This window comes from Phyllopteryx taeniolatus, chromosome 3, assembly GCF_024500385.1.
Source record: "Phyllopteryx taeniolatus isolate TA_2022b chromosome 3, UOR_Ptae_1.2, whole genome shotgun sequence".
NCBI lineage: Eukaryota > Metazoa > Chordata > Actinopteri > Syngnathiformes > Syngnathidae > Phyllopteryx > Phyllopteryx taeniolatus.
The window spans coordinates 3981922-3997527 of NC_084504.1; the positions used below are offsets into that span (position 1 = coordinate 3981922).

A 15606-nucleotide genomic window follows, 5' to 3' on the forward strand; every position below is an offset into this window, starting at 1 on the left:
ACTGGGCAGCGAGACCGACATGCCCACGGGCCCCTCACCACTCATCCTGCGAGTTTTAACTGAGTTTCTTGTGTGGCACATGTTCATGGCTGAGCTAAGAAAGTGGCAAATCAGTTCATGAAGTGACTCCATTCAGTAGATTGATTTGATCACTTGAACGACACACTACTCAAGCGCCACCTCCTGCTATATATATATATATATATATATATATATATATATATATATATATATATATATATATCCATCCATCCATCCATTCTCTACCGCTTATCCGGGTCGGGTCGCGGGGGCAGTAGCTTCAGCAGGGACGCCCAGACTACCCTCTCCCCAGCCACTTCATCCAGCTCTTCCGGGGGGATCCCGAGGCGTTCCCAGGCCAGCCGAAGGATGTAGTCTCTCCAGCGCGTCCTGGGTCGTCCCCGGGGTCTCCTCCCGGTGGGACATGCCCGGAACACCTCACCAGGGAGGCGTCCGGGAGGCATCCGAATCAGATGCCCCAGCCACCTCATCTGGCTCCTCTCAATGCGGAGGAGTAGCGGCTCTACTCTGAGATCCTCCCGGATGACCGAGCTTCTCACCCTATCTCTAAGGGAGAGCCCGGACACCCTGCGGAGGAAACTCATTTCGGCCGCTTGTATCCGGCTTGTATATATATATACATATATATATGTATATATATATATATATATATATATATATATATATATATATATATATATATATATATATATATATGTTGTGGGGGTGCGCAGAATATGCACAAGGAATCCCTGATATCCACCATCTGACGTTTAATGAACTACCTACCCCATTGTACTTCTACTTTGACAGCAGCTTCGTAACTACATACTGACACCCACTTTGTATTCCATTCGGTTAAACCACAATCATGAAGCAGATGCACAAATCCAGCTACTATCTCCTGCGCTGTTTGATTCACCCCCAGATGAATTATTCCAAGAAAATATGAGCAGGTAGAAGAAGAATCATCTTTTATTGTCATGAACATGCATGCACGCACACGAAATTTGTTCTCTGCATTTAACCCATCACAGTGAACACATACACATGTTAGTGGAACACACTGGAGCAGGGGGCAGCTGAAGCGCCCGGGGAGCATTTCGGGGTATCAGTGTCTTGCTCAAGGACACCACAGCCGTGAGTCCGGGGGATGTTGGCGGATGGTCCAGTCGGGGTTTTGAACCTAGGTCCCCCACGGTGGCAGGCGATGATCTTAACCATTGGGCCACGGCTGCCCAAGCGGCTCATAGTCTGTACTGCAAAATGTTTGGTGCACAAATGCACAGTCACACATTTAAATCTGGTGCTGTTTTATTATTGCCCCTGCACACAATTTATGTGCGTCCCTGCCTAGAGGTTAAAGTTGCATTGGAGTATTTAGCTGTACTTAGCTGGTAGGAGTACCTCCCTCTCCCAAAAAAAAAAAAAAAAAAAAAATGGAACAGAACCCTAATTAATCTTTCAAAGAGTCATTGAATAAAAAAGCTTGCAGTGCACAAGATTTGTGCACTTCACTGTATTTGCATAAATCTACGTATCATTCAAAGTGTGCTAAACCTTTTACACAAGTCAGTGAAATGTTTAATGGAATTCATTTTTAATATTTTAGATCAAGATAACTAAACATTTGAATTAAAGAGTAGGAAGGCTCGTTCTCATTGCAGAACTCTGCCCTGACATTGTCCCCTTCCCCACCAGCTAAAGAACTCTCACTCACAAGGACGGGGAGAGTGTCATATGTTGCCATTATTTTATTATTATTGTTTTTTGTTTTCCTCCAGAAAAATTGACAATGAGATACCCCTTTTCATTTGTGGTTGTCTGCTAAGGGAACCAGCTCAGACGATTGGGAAAATGCCCAGCATGTCAACCATGACAAGACAGCTTGTCAAAACCTGATAGGTGTCTTCGTCTCTGTGTGTGTGTGTGTGTGTGTGTGTGCGTGTGTGTGTGCGCGCGCGCGCGCACACAGGAGGAAATACAAGACGTGCCAGCACTTCTGATTGACAGATTAAAATAGTGTCATGTGTGAGATTCCGGGAGCGACAGTTCTCGATTTTTTTTAAATGTATGTTTCTTTAAAAAAAAAAAAATTTTAATTGTTCCTTTAATTGATTGTATTATTTATTATATTAATTTTGTTATTATTATTATTTTTAATCGATGTTGTTTTTAACAGCAGCTTCATGCTAAATTGTAATCCAGAAGTGGCGTAAATACGTCGGTTATGTGGTTTCTCTCAAGCTTGACCGTCTCTTCATTTCGGATGAAAGGATGCTATGTAGAGAGAGCGAGAGAGAGAGAGAAAGATTTTAATCACTCCTGTCGCTTTAAGGACTCTTATCAAACGCTTATTATGCGACTAGAGAGCAACGTGAGCCACTGAGCAATCAAGGGACGGACCGGAGTGGATTTGTGGGGGGAAGCCAACATGATCCGAGCTGGAATGGACCGCTTCTCCGCCGTATGGAGTTTGATTTGACGCCACGCCGCTGTCGAACTCGGACGCTTCGGATCGTTGAGGAAATATTGCGCACAAGCACAGCCGGGAATAATGGCTTAAAAGACACGCGGGATTATTGAAGGACCACATCACTCCTCGTTTGTTCTCGACAAGACGGTACCCTGAGCTCTTGCTGACACTGGATCATGGATCGGGGAGGTGGGGTAACAACAACGACCAGCAAGATGATTTCGCTGCACTGTTTGCTCCCCGGAGCGAGGATCGGCGTCGGCGCTGTCTGTCAGTGTTCCCGTGCGACAAAAGTTACAAAGCGAGTCTAATGCGTGGATGTGGAACTATTTCTGCCATTTTGCACCTGCTGGAGCAGATAGCGCCTCGAGACGGTGCGGATTCGTGAGCCAAACGCGTGGCTTTTGCCTTCCCCTCTCCCGACTGCGTGTGGATTCGTCAACGTTTGCGCGTCGTAATGGATATTGGCGAGGTTTTTTATTCAAGGTCATTGAGTGTTTAAGGCGCGATTTACACGCGGTCGTTTGTGGTCGCCGCAGCACACTCTCGGATTGCCCACAGGGTCTTGTTTGTGATTCCACGACGCAGACAGACAGCGTCTCCCGTGGAGTTGCGTTTGCGTTGGTTTTGACACTCCGAGCCCCCGCCTCCTCGTCTTCCGCCCCCTCCTCCCCTCGTTCCCTCCCCCTAACATGGATGGGAAATTGAAGAAGGGACCCAAGCGCGAGAGGGTGCGAAAGTTGCGGGAGACGGGGAGCGGGGACCCCCGTGGCCCCGAGCCCAACTCCCCGTACTCGGACAGGGAGGGACGCGGTCCGAGGAGGGAGGCGAAAAGGGCGCCGCACCCCGCAGCGGCCACCCCCCGCAGGAAGAGACGGGAGTCCAGCTCACAGGAAGAGGATATCATTGATGGATTTGCTATCGCCAGTTTCATCAGTCTGGACTGTCTGGAGGTAAGCAGGAAGCGCATCATTTCCTCTTGTCTGATGATGTGTGCACTCAACAACAACAAAAGTACATCATTGCTCCTTTGAGGGCCCTCCACTCGGCTGCTGTCTCTCGCTAGACCAGTGGAAGGGAGATGAAAGCCACTCATGTGTTTGTGAAACATTCGAAAGCCAATCCGATGCACTGGATGTCAACGTATGCAAAGCAGTCAAATGGATTGGAAAAAAAGCTTTGTGTTATTGGCGACGAAGCAAAAAGTTGGAATGATTGTCATCGCGTTCTAAATATCGAAGATTATCGTGACTAAAATGCGATAACTTGTGCATATCCTTTTTTACTTAAACATCTTTAAAAGTAGCACGGGGCACCACGGTGGGCAAATGTTGAGCATATCTTGGGGGTTCGAATTCGGGCTTCGGCCTGCCTGTTCAAAATTCTCCTCCGTTTTTCCCGGTACTCTGGCTTCCTCCCACATTCCAAAAACATGGATGTTACGTTTAATGAAGGCTTGAAGTTGGCGATATGCGTCCTGCGATTGACCCGTGACCAGTTCAGTGTGTATCCCGTCACAAACTCATCCGCCACCCTAATAAGGACAAGCGCTATTAGAAATGGATGGCTGGATCTTTCAACTTTTTCTCCCAGCCTTCTGTTGTGAACCTCCATTTTTATTTATTATTATAATGTGCAGACCAATTAAAAAAATGTGCTGCAAATGGCCCCCAGGGTTGAAGTTTGGAGACAGATTCCACATATTTATATAAGTACAAAGTGACTTTCCGAAGACCCTGTAGTTCAGTTTTTATTGTGTCAGTGTGGATGATAGTTGAGTTTGGCTGCCACTGAACCAATTAATTTTACAAGTTCACTGCCTCGTGAATGAGTCGTTTCCTACTGGCAGCATACGGGCCATTAAGGGAAACAAGCAGGTGCTGTCGTGTCTCAAATTGCTTGGATTGGATTGTATTCACGTCACCCGGAGTTGTAAGTGCACTCCTGACATTTTTCTTGCTTTTGCAACAGTTATCTATTACAGGCTGATGGACAGGTTGCCGATAACTGCTCCTGCCATTACTTCTTGTGTGTTTCTAATGTTAGCAAAATGCTTTCAGGAATGAAAGACGTATCCTTGTGACATTCTCTTATTATGTCATTAAATGGCAAATGATAAATAAAGCTCCCCTCCAAGTGGGACATCAGTCTGACTGATGAGGCAGATGTTTGACTGTTTTGATTTTCCATGATATTAAGGGTAGCCTCATTTGAGTTAAAAATACTAATAATAATTCTGGTCTTTAATGAAGAGAGCGAGCATGTCCTCCGAGGTCTATATTTCAAGAGGATGACCTAATTTACAAGCCCAATAATGGTACCACAAGGCATCTAATTTCAGCAACTGCCACCCATGATGTCTCAGTAAGGGAATTAATCCATCATGTCTCTTTACTCCTACACAGTGCTTAGTTTGATATGCTTGAAAGCAGGTTTGCAGCACAATAACCTCTTGGAATATCAGTGCACCAGCAGACAAAACCAGAACAGTGGAATTACCTACTGATGATCACCAGCTGGCCATCTGTTAACAAGTTGAACCTGTCCAGGTCGTGGGTAATTCTGTTGCTTTTGCATTTAGTTGAACCCTTCACTATGCTTGGAGTGGATTTAAAGGGGTGGGGTGGGGGGAGAAAAGGGGTAAGGTGTTGGTGAAGTGAAGGTGCTTGAACTCCAACCACCAACAACCATTGAAGAGCTTTTGAAGTCCCGGAAGTAAGCAGATACTCTAGATCAAATATATTAGACCTCATTAAATCTGAGTGTAAGATTACCATTAAGCAGGATGAGCTTACTATTTAGTGTCATGGATGTCATAGCCATGCTTACATCGTGACATGTTTATGAAGCAAATGTGTGAAGGAAGATTCCCTCGTGTGCTGTAGTCTTGTATCTGTGATTCTTTCTGGCCTCGTTGAGCTCCTCAGTGCTACTGCCTACTTGGAGGATGATAAGTGCTTTTTCCTGGCTTGTCCTCTGCTAGCATGCTGGTGTCTGTCCACACTCTGCTCTAAGTGACTGACTTGTTGGAAGATCCTCTTGCTTGATGCAGTTATAAATTCACCTTTACCATTCGAGTTGAGTTTATCTTGAATAAGGCTGTGTTTATTATTTTGGCTGCATTATTGTTATTATTATTAACGGGCGGCAAGGTGAACAATGGTTAGCACATCTGCCTCGCAGTTCTGAGGACCCGGGTTCAAATCCGGCCTCGCCTCTGTGGAGTTTGCATGTTCTCCCCGTGCCTGTGTGGGTTTTCTCCGGGTACTCCGGTTTCCTCCCACATCCCAAAAACATGCATGGTAGGTTAATTAAAGACTCTAAATTGCCTGTAGGGGTGAATTGGAGTGCGAATGGTTGTTTGTTTATATGTGCCCTGTGATTGGCTAGCGACCAGTTCAGGGTGTACCCCGCCTCTCGCCGAAAGATAGCTGGGATAGGCTCCAGCACGCCTGCGACCCTAGTGAGGATAGGCAGTAGGGAAAATGTAGGGATGGATATTATTATTATTATTATATGTGGGAAATAGCATTAAGCAATCATAATTTCTTCTCACTGAACTGTCTAATACATATTGAATGAGAACAGAAATCAGTGCGCCGTCCATAGAAGTATATTTCAAGGCTAAGTAAATGGAGCATGTTATGGCGGACTCTCATACCAGCTACTTGTTTGTAATTCTGATTCTCATGCAAAAGGGTCCTGTTTATTCAATGATGTTGTTGGATCTGGATAATGATGTGATTTCTGCTTTGCTTGATTTCCTCTGAAATAACTATGCTGACTAATTATATTATCTATGCTTTAATAGACAGCAATAATCATTTGTTTTCTGCCATAAACTGCAATAGTGCCAGTGGGTGCAGAGTGAAATGTGTACACATTAAATATCTTCTGATCGGGCCATCACTCATGCTTTCACCTTCTTACTGGATGCTCGAGTTGAACGCGTGACCTACACAACCTGTGCTAATTGCTCATCAGTTATGAGGAGGCTGGCACTTGAAGCATTTTACCAGGAAATAGTGCTGACCTATTGCATGGCGCGCCAATAAGCTCGCACCTCATCGCTGGTTTGAGCTTGTGGTCGTTTTGACTCTGTCAGGGTGATTGATGGCCAGCATGATTGTGTTAGCGTTAGGCTACTGTCCTATTAGAATTCTGGAGCACAGATCACCAGCCTCTCTGGTTTGATTTAGCACAAATATTTTTTCTGCCATTTTGCTATTTTTCCATCCTTGGATGCTCTTAGAATCTATTCCACCTTTTCGTGAATGCCACCATCCCTTCCTTGTCCTATTTTAGTCAGTAACCTGTGCACAAATGTTACTGCTAGTGCTTTTTTGTTCTTCTCCCATTGCACTTTTTTTGCTGTTGATATTCCAGTTCCCAACTGATAGGATCCAGCTCCCAAGATGTTGGCTTACTGTAGGCTCCAGCATGGCCTCGCCTGATCTCGTAACCCATTTCATTACAGCTGAAAGCCATTTGCCGCCATGGCTACATATGATAATGCCACAGTATATTTGCTTTGAATCTCTCTCTGTCCTCGAGAGCAATTTTTGTACAAACACAGCCATCAAGCTTTGACATTGGTGCTGGTTAGTGGTTCAAAAAATTGCCGTCTTGATTTTAAGAATCTGCTCTGTTCGAGACTGTGATTTTCAAAGTACTGGAGTTCCTGCTAACAATTTAAGAATAAATGTGCCATTTAATGCACGAAAGAAGTTTTACAAATGCGGAGCAGTGGATTCTGTGGGATAGATGATTTTCACCTGACTGCAGTGTTCTAAAACAATTACCCTCTGCTGCTTCGCTGTGGGTATTGAACAAGCGAGCAGAGAATAAACTGACACAATTATCTATCTGTCACACCATTAATTAAGATGTTTGATTGTATCCGTTTGCTCTCTGAGTGACGTTGACTTCACAAATCCCCTCTTGTTAATCCAAAATCCTTCTGTTCATCTGCTTTTAACATTAATTTACAGATTTGCTTGGGTGTTTTGTTCCTCAGAATGAGTTGGTAAAATCACTGTAATGAGGATTTCGGTTGATTTAATTTGGTTATAGTCGTGGTGTCAAGGGCAGGATGCTGACAGTGAGGCAGACAATTTGATTTGTAGAGTGGCATTTTTGCTAGAATACCCTGGCCTTTTATAGATCTATCTTTTTTTATGAATCCATAGAAGAGTAGCTAAGTGATTGCTCTTTTTTCCCCCGCTCAAAGTCCTGTTTTACACAGATCGCCATCTGTTGCTGGCCACCGAGCAGCTCTACAGAGAGAGTACCAGGCGGAAATTAAGTTCTCCACCCACAGGGATCTTAACAGTAATGGTTAAGGAAGTTGTGAATTGCAGCTTCACTTTCTGCACCCATATTTTCCCATCTGTTCCTCGGATTTAAGCCAGCCACATTCCAGTTACAATTGTTTGTTTTTGAAAGTAATCAAGTGCCAAAGTGTGAGTTCCCATCTGAATTTTTAATAATAATAAAAAAAACTTTCCCCTTAAAAACAATGGTGCTTACATGTCATGTATTGAACTGAAGTCTGGATGCTTTCAGTGCACGCTTTGCCTCTTATTTGGAGAAGTGTTAGTTCACTGCTGAACTGTGCTCATCACATTCAGGGAGTAGGGTGTAATACGAAATCGGATGTTGCTGTTTACGAAAGAAGCAACATTTACCTGCTTGAAAATCCACAAAATCGTGCGACACATTTGCTGTTGTTGTTGTTGTTCTTTTTTTGGTGTTTTTATGTAGTGCTTTACTTCTTCTTCGACAGTTTTAGGAGCGACTTCCAACTGGTTTTTGGTACAGTGCCACTCATTTGGTGCAGCGTAGTACCGCAGTTATAGCTAAATATTATACTGGCAACGCTTTTCATGTTGTCAGAGCTTCTCGGGGCAGAGGGGCTTGTAATTTGGCAGTTTTGCATTTTTTTTTATGCAGGAAAAAGCTTGTATACTGGATAATGAATAAACAAAATGAATGGCTTATCTCTTTTATAATATTGTAACAGTAAAGTTATCTCATAGGAAGCAAGATGTTCTTTTTAATGGTAATTTTTGGCCAGCAATACAAATGTGTTCCACAGAGGAGTTGCCTTGGCCCTTTCCTGTCTTAATTGTTTTTAAATGAAAGACTTCAAGATGCCGTGTTAATAATATATGCCGATGACACAACCTGTTCCAATGCTGTGCGGCAGCGGACAATATCTGCCAGCTAAAAAACATTCTGCAGACAATTATATATTGTGTGTTAATGGGTTCCTAACAACAAGTTGGTATCACATACTAAAGATCAACAACCAATTGCATGCACATGAACTAGAACAGGTCTGTAATATAAAACTTTGGTTCTGACTTTCGATGAGAAACTGTCATGAACCACACACATTGACAAGACAGTATAGTGATTAAAATGGGCTATGCTTTGTCTTTCACAAAGTGCTATGCCGACGTCTTAAATGAATAGTCAATTGTTACAAATGTTACAAATGCTCAGGTAACATCTTGCATACTGCTCAGTGGTCTGGTCTAGTGCTTTCCAAAAAAATATTAATAAGTTTCAGCTTGTGCAAAACAGAGCAGTACGATGTTCTTCGTGTAAGTGCTATTGACATATATAATTGGCTTCACTGGTTGATGGTTGAGGTTGCCATTCATACTACAGGATAAGTCATGGCATCCTGCGAGTATATCAGCTTTGTGTTCAATTAAATATGACCTGGTTTTACATTAAGTAAATTTGTGATTAAATTGAGATGTGGTCATCATTATTTCAGTATTCATACTTCGTGACATTTTTGTTTCGTGCTGTGATGTGAGATTTTTCCAATGTAAAATGGGTGGGGCGGCACGGTGGCCGACTGGTTAGAGCGTCAGCCTCACAGTTCTGAGGACCCGGGTTCAATCCCCGGCCCCGCCTGTGTGGAGTTTGCATGTTCTCCCCGTGCCTGCGTGGGTTTTCTCCGGGCACTCCGGTTTCCTCCCACATCCCAAAAAACATGCATGAATTGGAGACTCTAAATTGCCCGTAGGCATGACTGTGAGTGCGAATGGTTGTTTGTTCCTATGTGCCCTGCGATTGGCTGGCAACCAGTTCAGGGTGTACCCCGCCTCCTGCCCGATGACAGCTGGGATAGGCTCCAGCACGCCCGCGACCCGAGTGAGGAGAAGCGGCTCAGAAAATGGATGGATGGATGAAAATGGGTGGGAAACAATGCTGTATGCTGCATTGATCATTATACTTTGCATTATGCAAGTGCATGATCATTATACTTTACAGGTTTCGCAGGGACTTCTTTTTCCCTTCAGCAACATCCCATTATATGCAGAAATCTGTTAAATTTTGGTGTATTGCAATGTGGAATAACTTGTATGATAAAATTATAAACATTAATTCCATTAAGGTGTTTAAAAAGTATCTCGAGAAATATTACAAATCATTATTGGTAACAGTTTTATAATTTGCATCCTCAATTACCTCGCTTAGATATGTAATTTTTAATTGTTGATGTAATGGACCCTAGGGAGAGTAGCTGTTACCATGTGTGGCAGCTAATGGAGATCTGCGTAAACACGTCTGATTACCAGTGATGGGATTAATGGCATTATACATAAACAGCTTTACTTTTTTCAGTAAAGTGTAATCTTATTACTTTTTCAGTTGTGATAACGCTGTTACTTAGGCCTGTCACAATAACAATATTTTCAAGACGATACATTGTCTCAAAAACTATCACGACAAACGATAATATTGTTGTTTTCTAATGCCTCTGAAATCATGAAAAATAAGGCATGCCCTTATTAGTTTTTATAATTTATTTATGTTTGCTTTTAAATCAGTATTGTTGTTATTATTAGTGTTCTTATGAACATTTTTTTTTTACTTTGTTATATGGATCCCCCTGGGTCTGAAATAGAGAATACGGTAAAGAGCTGCCTGACCAGCCTGGTTTACATGGAGCCCTGTATTCCAATTATAATCACTTTAGAAGCCTAAACCAAATGAAAATGCTCCGTATAAACACCTCAGTTGGAATAAGCAGGCCGATTCCGGATAGAATTTCTTTCAGTTTCACAGCGGGTGTAATAGATTCCTTTTGTCAAACCGATCAGAAGTAAATTTACGCCATTTATGCCATCATTTGAAATAGAGCCGGCAAAAGCTCCGTCTGCACATGCTTCGGCTTGACGTAAAAGCGCAGTCATCGTTTATGCACGACGTAACTATGGCAGCTCCCGACGGCGCTCGTATGCGATGGAAATCTTGTTTTTAACTAATTAAAAGGTGTTTTTGAAAAATAATAAAATAAAAACAATCCCAACCACTGTGCTGAATGAACGACGGACCTCCATCTTGATATATGACGTGACGTTCACGACGCAGTGCGCATGTCACACGGCTGTTCCGAGTAGTGCACATGTATATCGGAACTCGGAAATCGGAATAAATCACGTCACATGTAAATAGTTGACCGGGGGATTTTCAATCTGAATTATTTTCATCGGAATGACAAAAAAGTCTCCACGTAAACCCGGCTACTGTGTGGTTGGTCTGCGGAAGACGAGTCCTTCACCTGTCAATCAAATATACGTTGACGTTCGCTTTAGTCAACTATTGACTGAATAACGTGTGCCACTGAGGTTATGCTTAATAAACGGTTAACGTCACCCTATGTGTGACTTGGGGACTAACACACACAACAACTCAGGGATAAAATCTGATGTTTTAACGACAACTGCGGTGGTGAGAGCTGTTGATCTCCTCAACTCGTTTGCTTGAAGGCTGGTCGTTAGCTCGCAAACACAACAAGCAGTAAACTTTCCCTTAAGTGTCTCTGTTGTATGAATCTATGTATTGCACATGTAGCAAGGCTGTGGAGTATTGGACGCAGGCAACAACGGCAAAAGTGTACCGGTCCGCTGGCATTCCATGAACCCACTAGTGGCTAATGACACAGCCGTCCAACTTGCTCACTGTGTGAGCCACGCGCCAGCTCACCACAACGACAGTTTGGCGAGTCCTGAAAAACCATCGAGTCTGTTTTATTTCTGGGTCATCAGTCAATATAGTAATTATCGTGACAGACCTACCGTTACCGCCACAATATATAAGATGAAACGTTACTGATTATTACTTCATTGAAGCTGTTTTCATCAAACCAGCGAGATCGCTAAACTGTGACCAAATTGGTCGCATATGCAACCTTTTTTTTCGGCTTGTGCGATTAAAAATTTGATCTTGTCACATTTGCGCTAGTACATGTTTTAATGGTTGAAAGTCGCCTTTTTTCTCCTCGGCGGGGAGAGAGAGAGAGAGAGAGAGAAAACCTTCAAATCTGTCTGTCTGTCTAAACCATGTTTGTAGCATAGACATATGGAGATACTGTATGTGCAAAGTTAAAAAAAAGGCCAGACTCCTTTCAAGAGGATTGTATTGGAAAATAAACTCATTAAAATAAAGTGCATTAATTGTAGTAGTAAAGATTTATCTATGTTCTGTTTGGGACTACAGGTAAATAAATAGGTAAATTATGGTTTGCCATTGTCATGCTGTATCGCCTCAAAAAATTGTGCCACCAAATCATGTACTGGTGGTCGCACCCGTGCTACTAGTGCAAAAGTTAGTGTAGAGCCCTGAGACAACTGCATAAATTATGAAGACTGGTGGAGGTCGAGTCAAATTTCATTGTAAGCCAACCAGATGTTGAATTGAGAAAGTGTTGACACAAATGAAAGCGATGATGACTGCACACACAGACGTACAGTACACACAACGAGTCAACACAAGTAGTGAGTTGTGAGGGTTGAGGAAACGATCAACAACATGAAGGGCGAACAACAACAAATGTACAGGTTAAGCAGCCTTCTTTAACTGAAATTATAGGCACTACTTGTTTTTCCGTGAACGGAATTAAAGGAAAGAATGTATGCAATGAATGCACATTATGGCACGGACAAAAGTGCTTGTTCATGTCAGAGTAGAGCAATTACAACCTGATAAAACATCTTTAAACAGGACATACTTCTACGAAACTAGTGGCCATTAACATCAGAAGAGATGACAACAGTGCCACAAAACAAAAACAAATTAAGTTTGATTTGTATGTACTTGACTGTATGATGTATGTGAACAGTCATTCTCGAAATACGACTCTCAACAAGGTGTAATAAATATCAAAATTTCTAAAACATGTACTGTTATTTTTATTGCTCTACAACCCCAATTCCAATTAAGTTGGGACGTTGTGTTAAACATAAATAAAAATAGAATACAATGATTTGCCAGTCATGTGCAACCTATATTTAATTGAATACACTCCAAAGACAAGGTACTTAATGTTCAAACTAATAAACTTGATTGTTTTTAGCAAATAATCATTAACTGAGAATTTTATGGCTGCAACATGTTCCAAAAAAGCCGGCTTTTCAAGGTCATTAAAAAAATTAATGCAATAATTACATTTCTTGATAACTAATTACAATTATGATTAATTCAGTTACAAATTCAATTGCTTTTGGGGAGAGTAAATAATGACTAATAACTAATTACTCTTTTAAAGTAATTTTCCCAGTACTGCTGATCGCACAGCATGTTTGCTTGTGCCTCGTGAACTACTGTTACTGCCATTCAAACTAACTTTTGTAAGATTGCTGGAAACAGTCAGTCAGCGTACCAACTGGCTGTACTGCATGCTGCTTTAGGCTCAAAGGGTTGAACGTTAATTTTTATATATGTCATCATCTTATGAGGTCTGCTATGTACCACAGCGCAGATAAATGGTGTTTTGTACTGACACTCGAAGCCACGTGAGTCACTGTTGATGTTCATGAGCCACCAGTTGTGGCCATTTGTGCCACCGATCTTACTTTATATCTCTTTTCTCAGTGGTTATATCCTTGATCAACAACGAGGCTTTAATTAAAATGGTGCTTCCCGAGACGCTGCTTCTCACTGGATGATGCTCATGCCTCCAGAGAGTGGTTTCTTAATGTCCCCCAACTCCCGCAACAATGCTGCTGATAAATGCATGGTCACATACTCGGGATTTTTTTTGTGTAACAGGCTCAGCTATTCAACAATGACCTAAATACACCGCACAAAGGTTCCAGTGCACTGTAAATGCACAACAGGAGATGAATCACATGCTTGACCTCTTGCACTGCATTTGGTGTGTACCATAAGTTTAAAGGTAATCACATTTAATATTTTACAATATTAATTGTCTCCAAAATGCTGACAAGTCATTACAGTATCTTTGAAAAGAGTGCCCTCAAATTGATTTTAGTTGTCTTTACAAAAAAATCCATACCCCAAAGTATTTACAATACAATAATGAAACCTAACCACCTGCACGTTCTAATTTCCTAAGTCCAATACGAGTGTTCTATCAAAAGTGCTGCCTCCACAAAAATATTACCGGCAATGCTCAGAGGCTGATACATATTCACATAACAACACGTTAATTGTTGTGGTTGTAATTTGTAGTAAGACTGCACGTACTGTACCTCTCAAACTTTTTTTTTTTTTTGTCTAATACTGTATTATGATCTTTATATGTTCCGAAATTGTTTGTTTTAAATCTGCAGTTCCTGTTATTATTATATTTGTCATACATGGTAGGTTAATTGAAGACTCTAAATTGCCCGTATGTGTGAATGTGAGTGCAAGTGGTTGTTGATTTATATGTGCTCTGCGATTGGCTGGTGACCAGTTCAGGGTGTACCCCACCTCTCGCCCAAAGATAGCTGGGCTCGGCTCCAGCACGCCCGCGACCCGAGTGAGGATAAGCAGCACAGAAAATGGATGGAAGGATAGATTATAACAATAAAGCAGACTGATTATCTTTGGCTTCCATCAAAATAAGACATTTGCAAACATCTTTTAAAGCGGTTATCAACAGTTTTGCCTATTTTCTGACCTGTTATGACAAAACCAGTAACTGAATCAAAATCAATTTATGTTTGTGCAATTTCTGCACTGTCAGCTTTATATAACGTCCTGGTTTTGAATAAAGGAATGGAAATGTAAAAAAAAATAAATCTAAAAAAATCCGATTCATTGAAAAATAATCGACAGATTAATTGATTAGTTGCATCCCTATAAATATCATCCAGTAAAATCAGCAACCCTACACTTATTTAGATTTTGCACTTTAAACAATGTAAACAGCACCCACCAAAATAGATTTTTATGCATGCAAGGCCCCATGAATTGCACTCAGTCAACACTGTATATATTTAACTAACAGCGAGCATGGTTTCAATGGCTAACTTTAGTGGTCACGGAGATTTAAAAGATTTGACTTTTTAAAATGTTTTCTTTATTTATTTTTACTGCATTAACTGCAAACAGCATAATTTGATTCATTTTCCATCCACAGTCTTATTGGAACCTAAATACGCCCACAATTCTGCCCTTGTCCTCTTTTGAAAGTAAAGAAAAATAATAATTCTATTGCCTCTAGGTTTTTCATAGTCTCCTTTGTTTGCTCTTGGGATGAGTGGATCGGAGAATCTGTAAAACAATTACAATTTGAAAAGATTATAAATGCAGTAATAAAACAATAATGCAATCTTGAAACAGTAATACTAACCTGTAACGTTATTGCACTTGCAGTTTATGTGTAAACCGTAAATTGTTTCATACCTCGAGATTATGTTCCCTCATTGACAGTTGAATCCAGGCTGCTTGGGTGAAAACCTGGACTCTGGACTCTTGACTGTTTAGTCACTTTGAATTTTGATGACAATATGCAATATAAAATGCGTTTTATCCATCTCGTTAACTTATTTGTTGACAAAATAAGGATTTATTCCTTAATTTATGTCTACGTGTCTTAAATTTAGAAGGCTTTCAATGAGTGACATATCTTTAGAAGGCAGTAGAACAAATATATGCTGTGCATTGAACAGTTCTATCTTAAGCCATTCTATTTGTCTATTTTGAGGTTTATTTACATGGGACTGCATGACCTCAAAATAAGACCCTCTGTGTTTTCAGCCAGCACACCTAGTGAGGAATTTCTGAAGCGTACAAAGTCGACAACATAGCTGACACATATTAAGTGGCACATAAAAGCATGTGGGCAGCTTGTTGTG

The 15606-nt window shown here is 41.5% G+C and overlaps 1 protein-coding gene across 8 annotated transcripts in view; it reads left to right on the forward strand.

Annotated features, from left to right (window-relative positions):
* The first annotated feature begins 2391 nt into the window (after positions 1-2391).
* The window catches only part of fbrsl1 (fibrosin-like 1), a 421085-nt gene continuing 407870 nt past the window's right edge, over positions 2392-15606 (forward strand). For 5 of the 8 annotated variants that reach the window (XM_061766519.1, XM_061766516.1, XM_061766523.1 and 2 more), the window contains exon 1: positions 2392-3450. In XM_061766519.1, coding sequence (XP_061622503.1) covers positions 3190-3450 — 261 coding nt within the window. In that variant the 5' untranslated portion in view covers positions 2392-3189. The remainder of the gene's footprint in view (positions 3451-15606) is intronic. The other 3 variants (XM_061766520.1, XM_061766522.1, XM_061766524.1) reach the window with 1 other exon arrangement.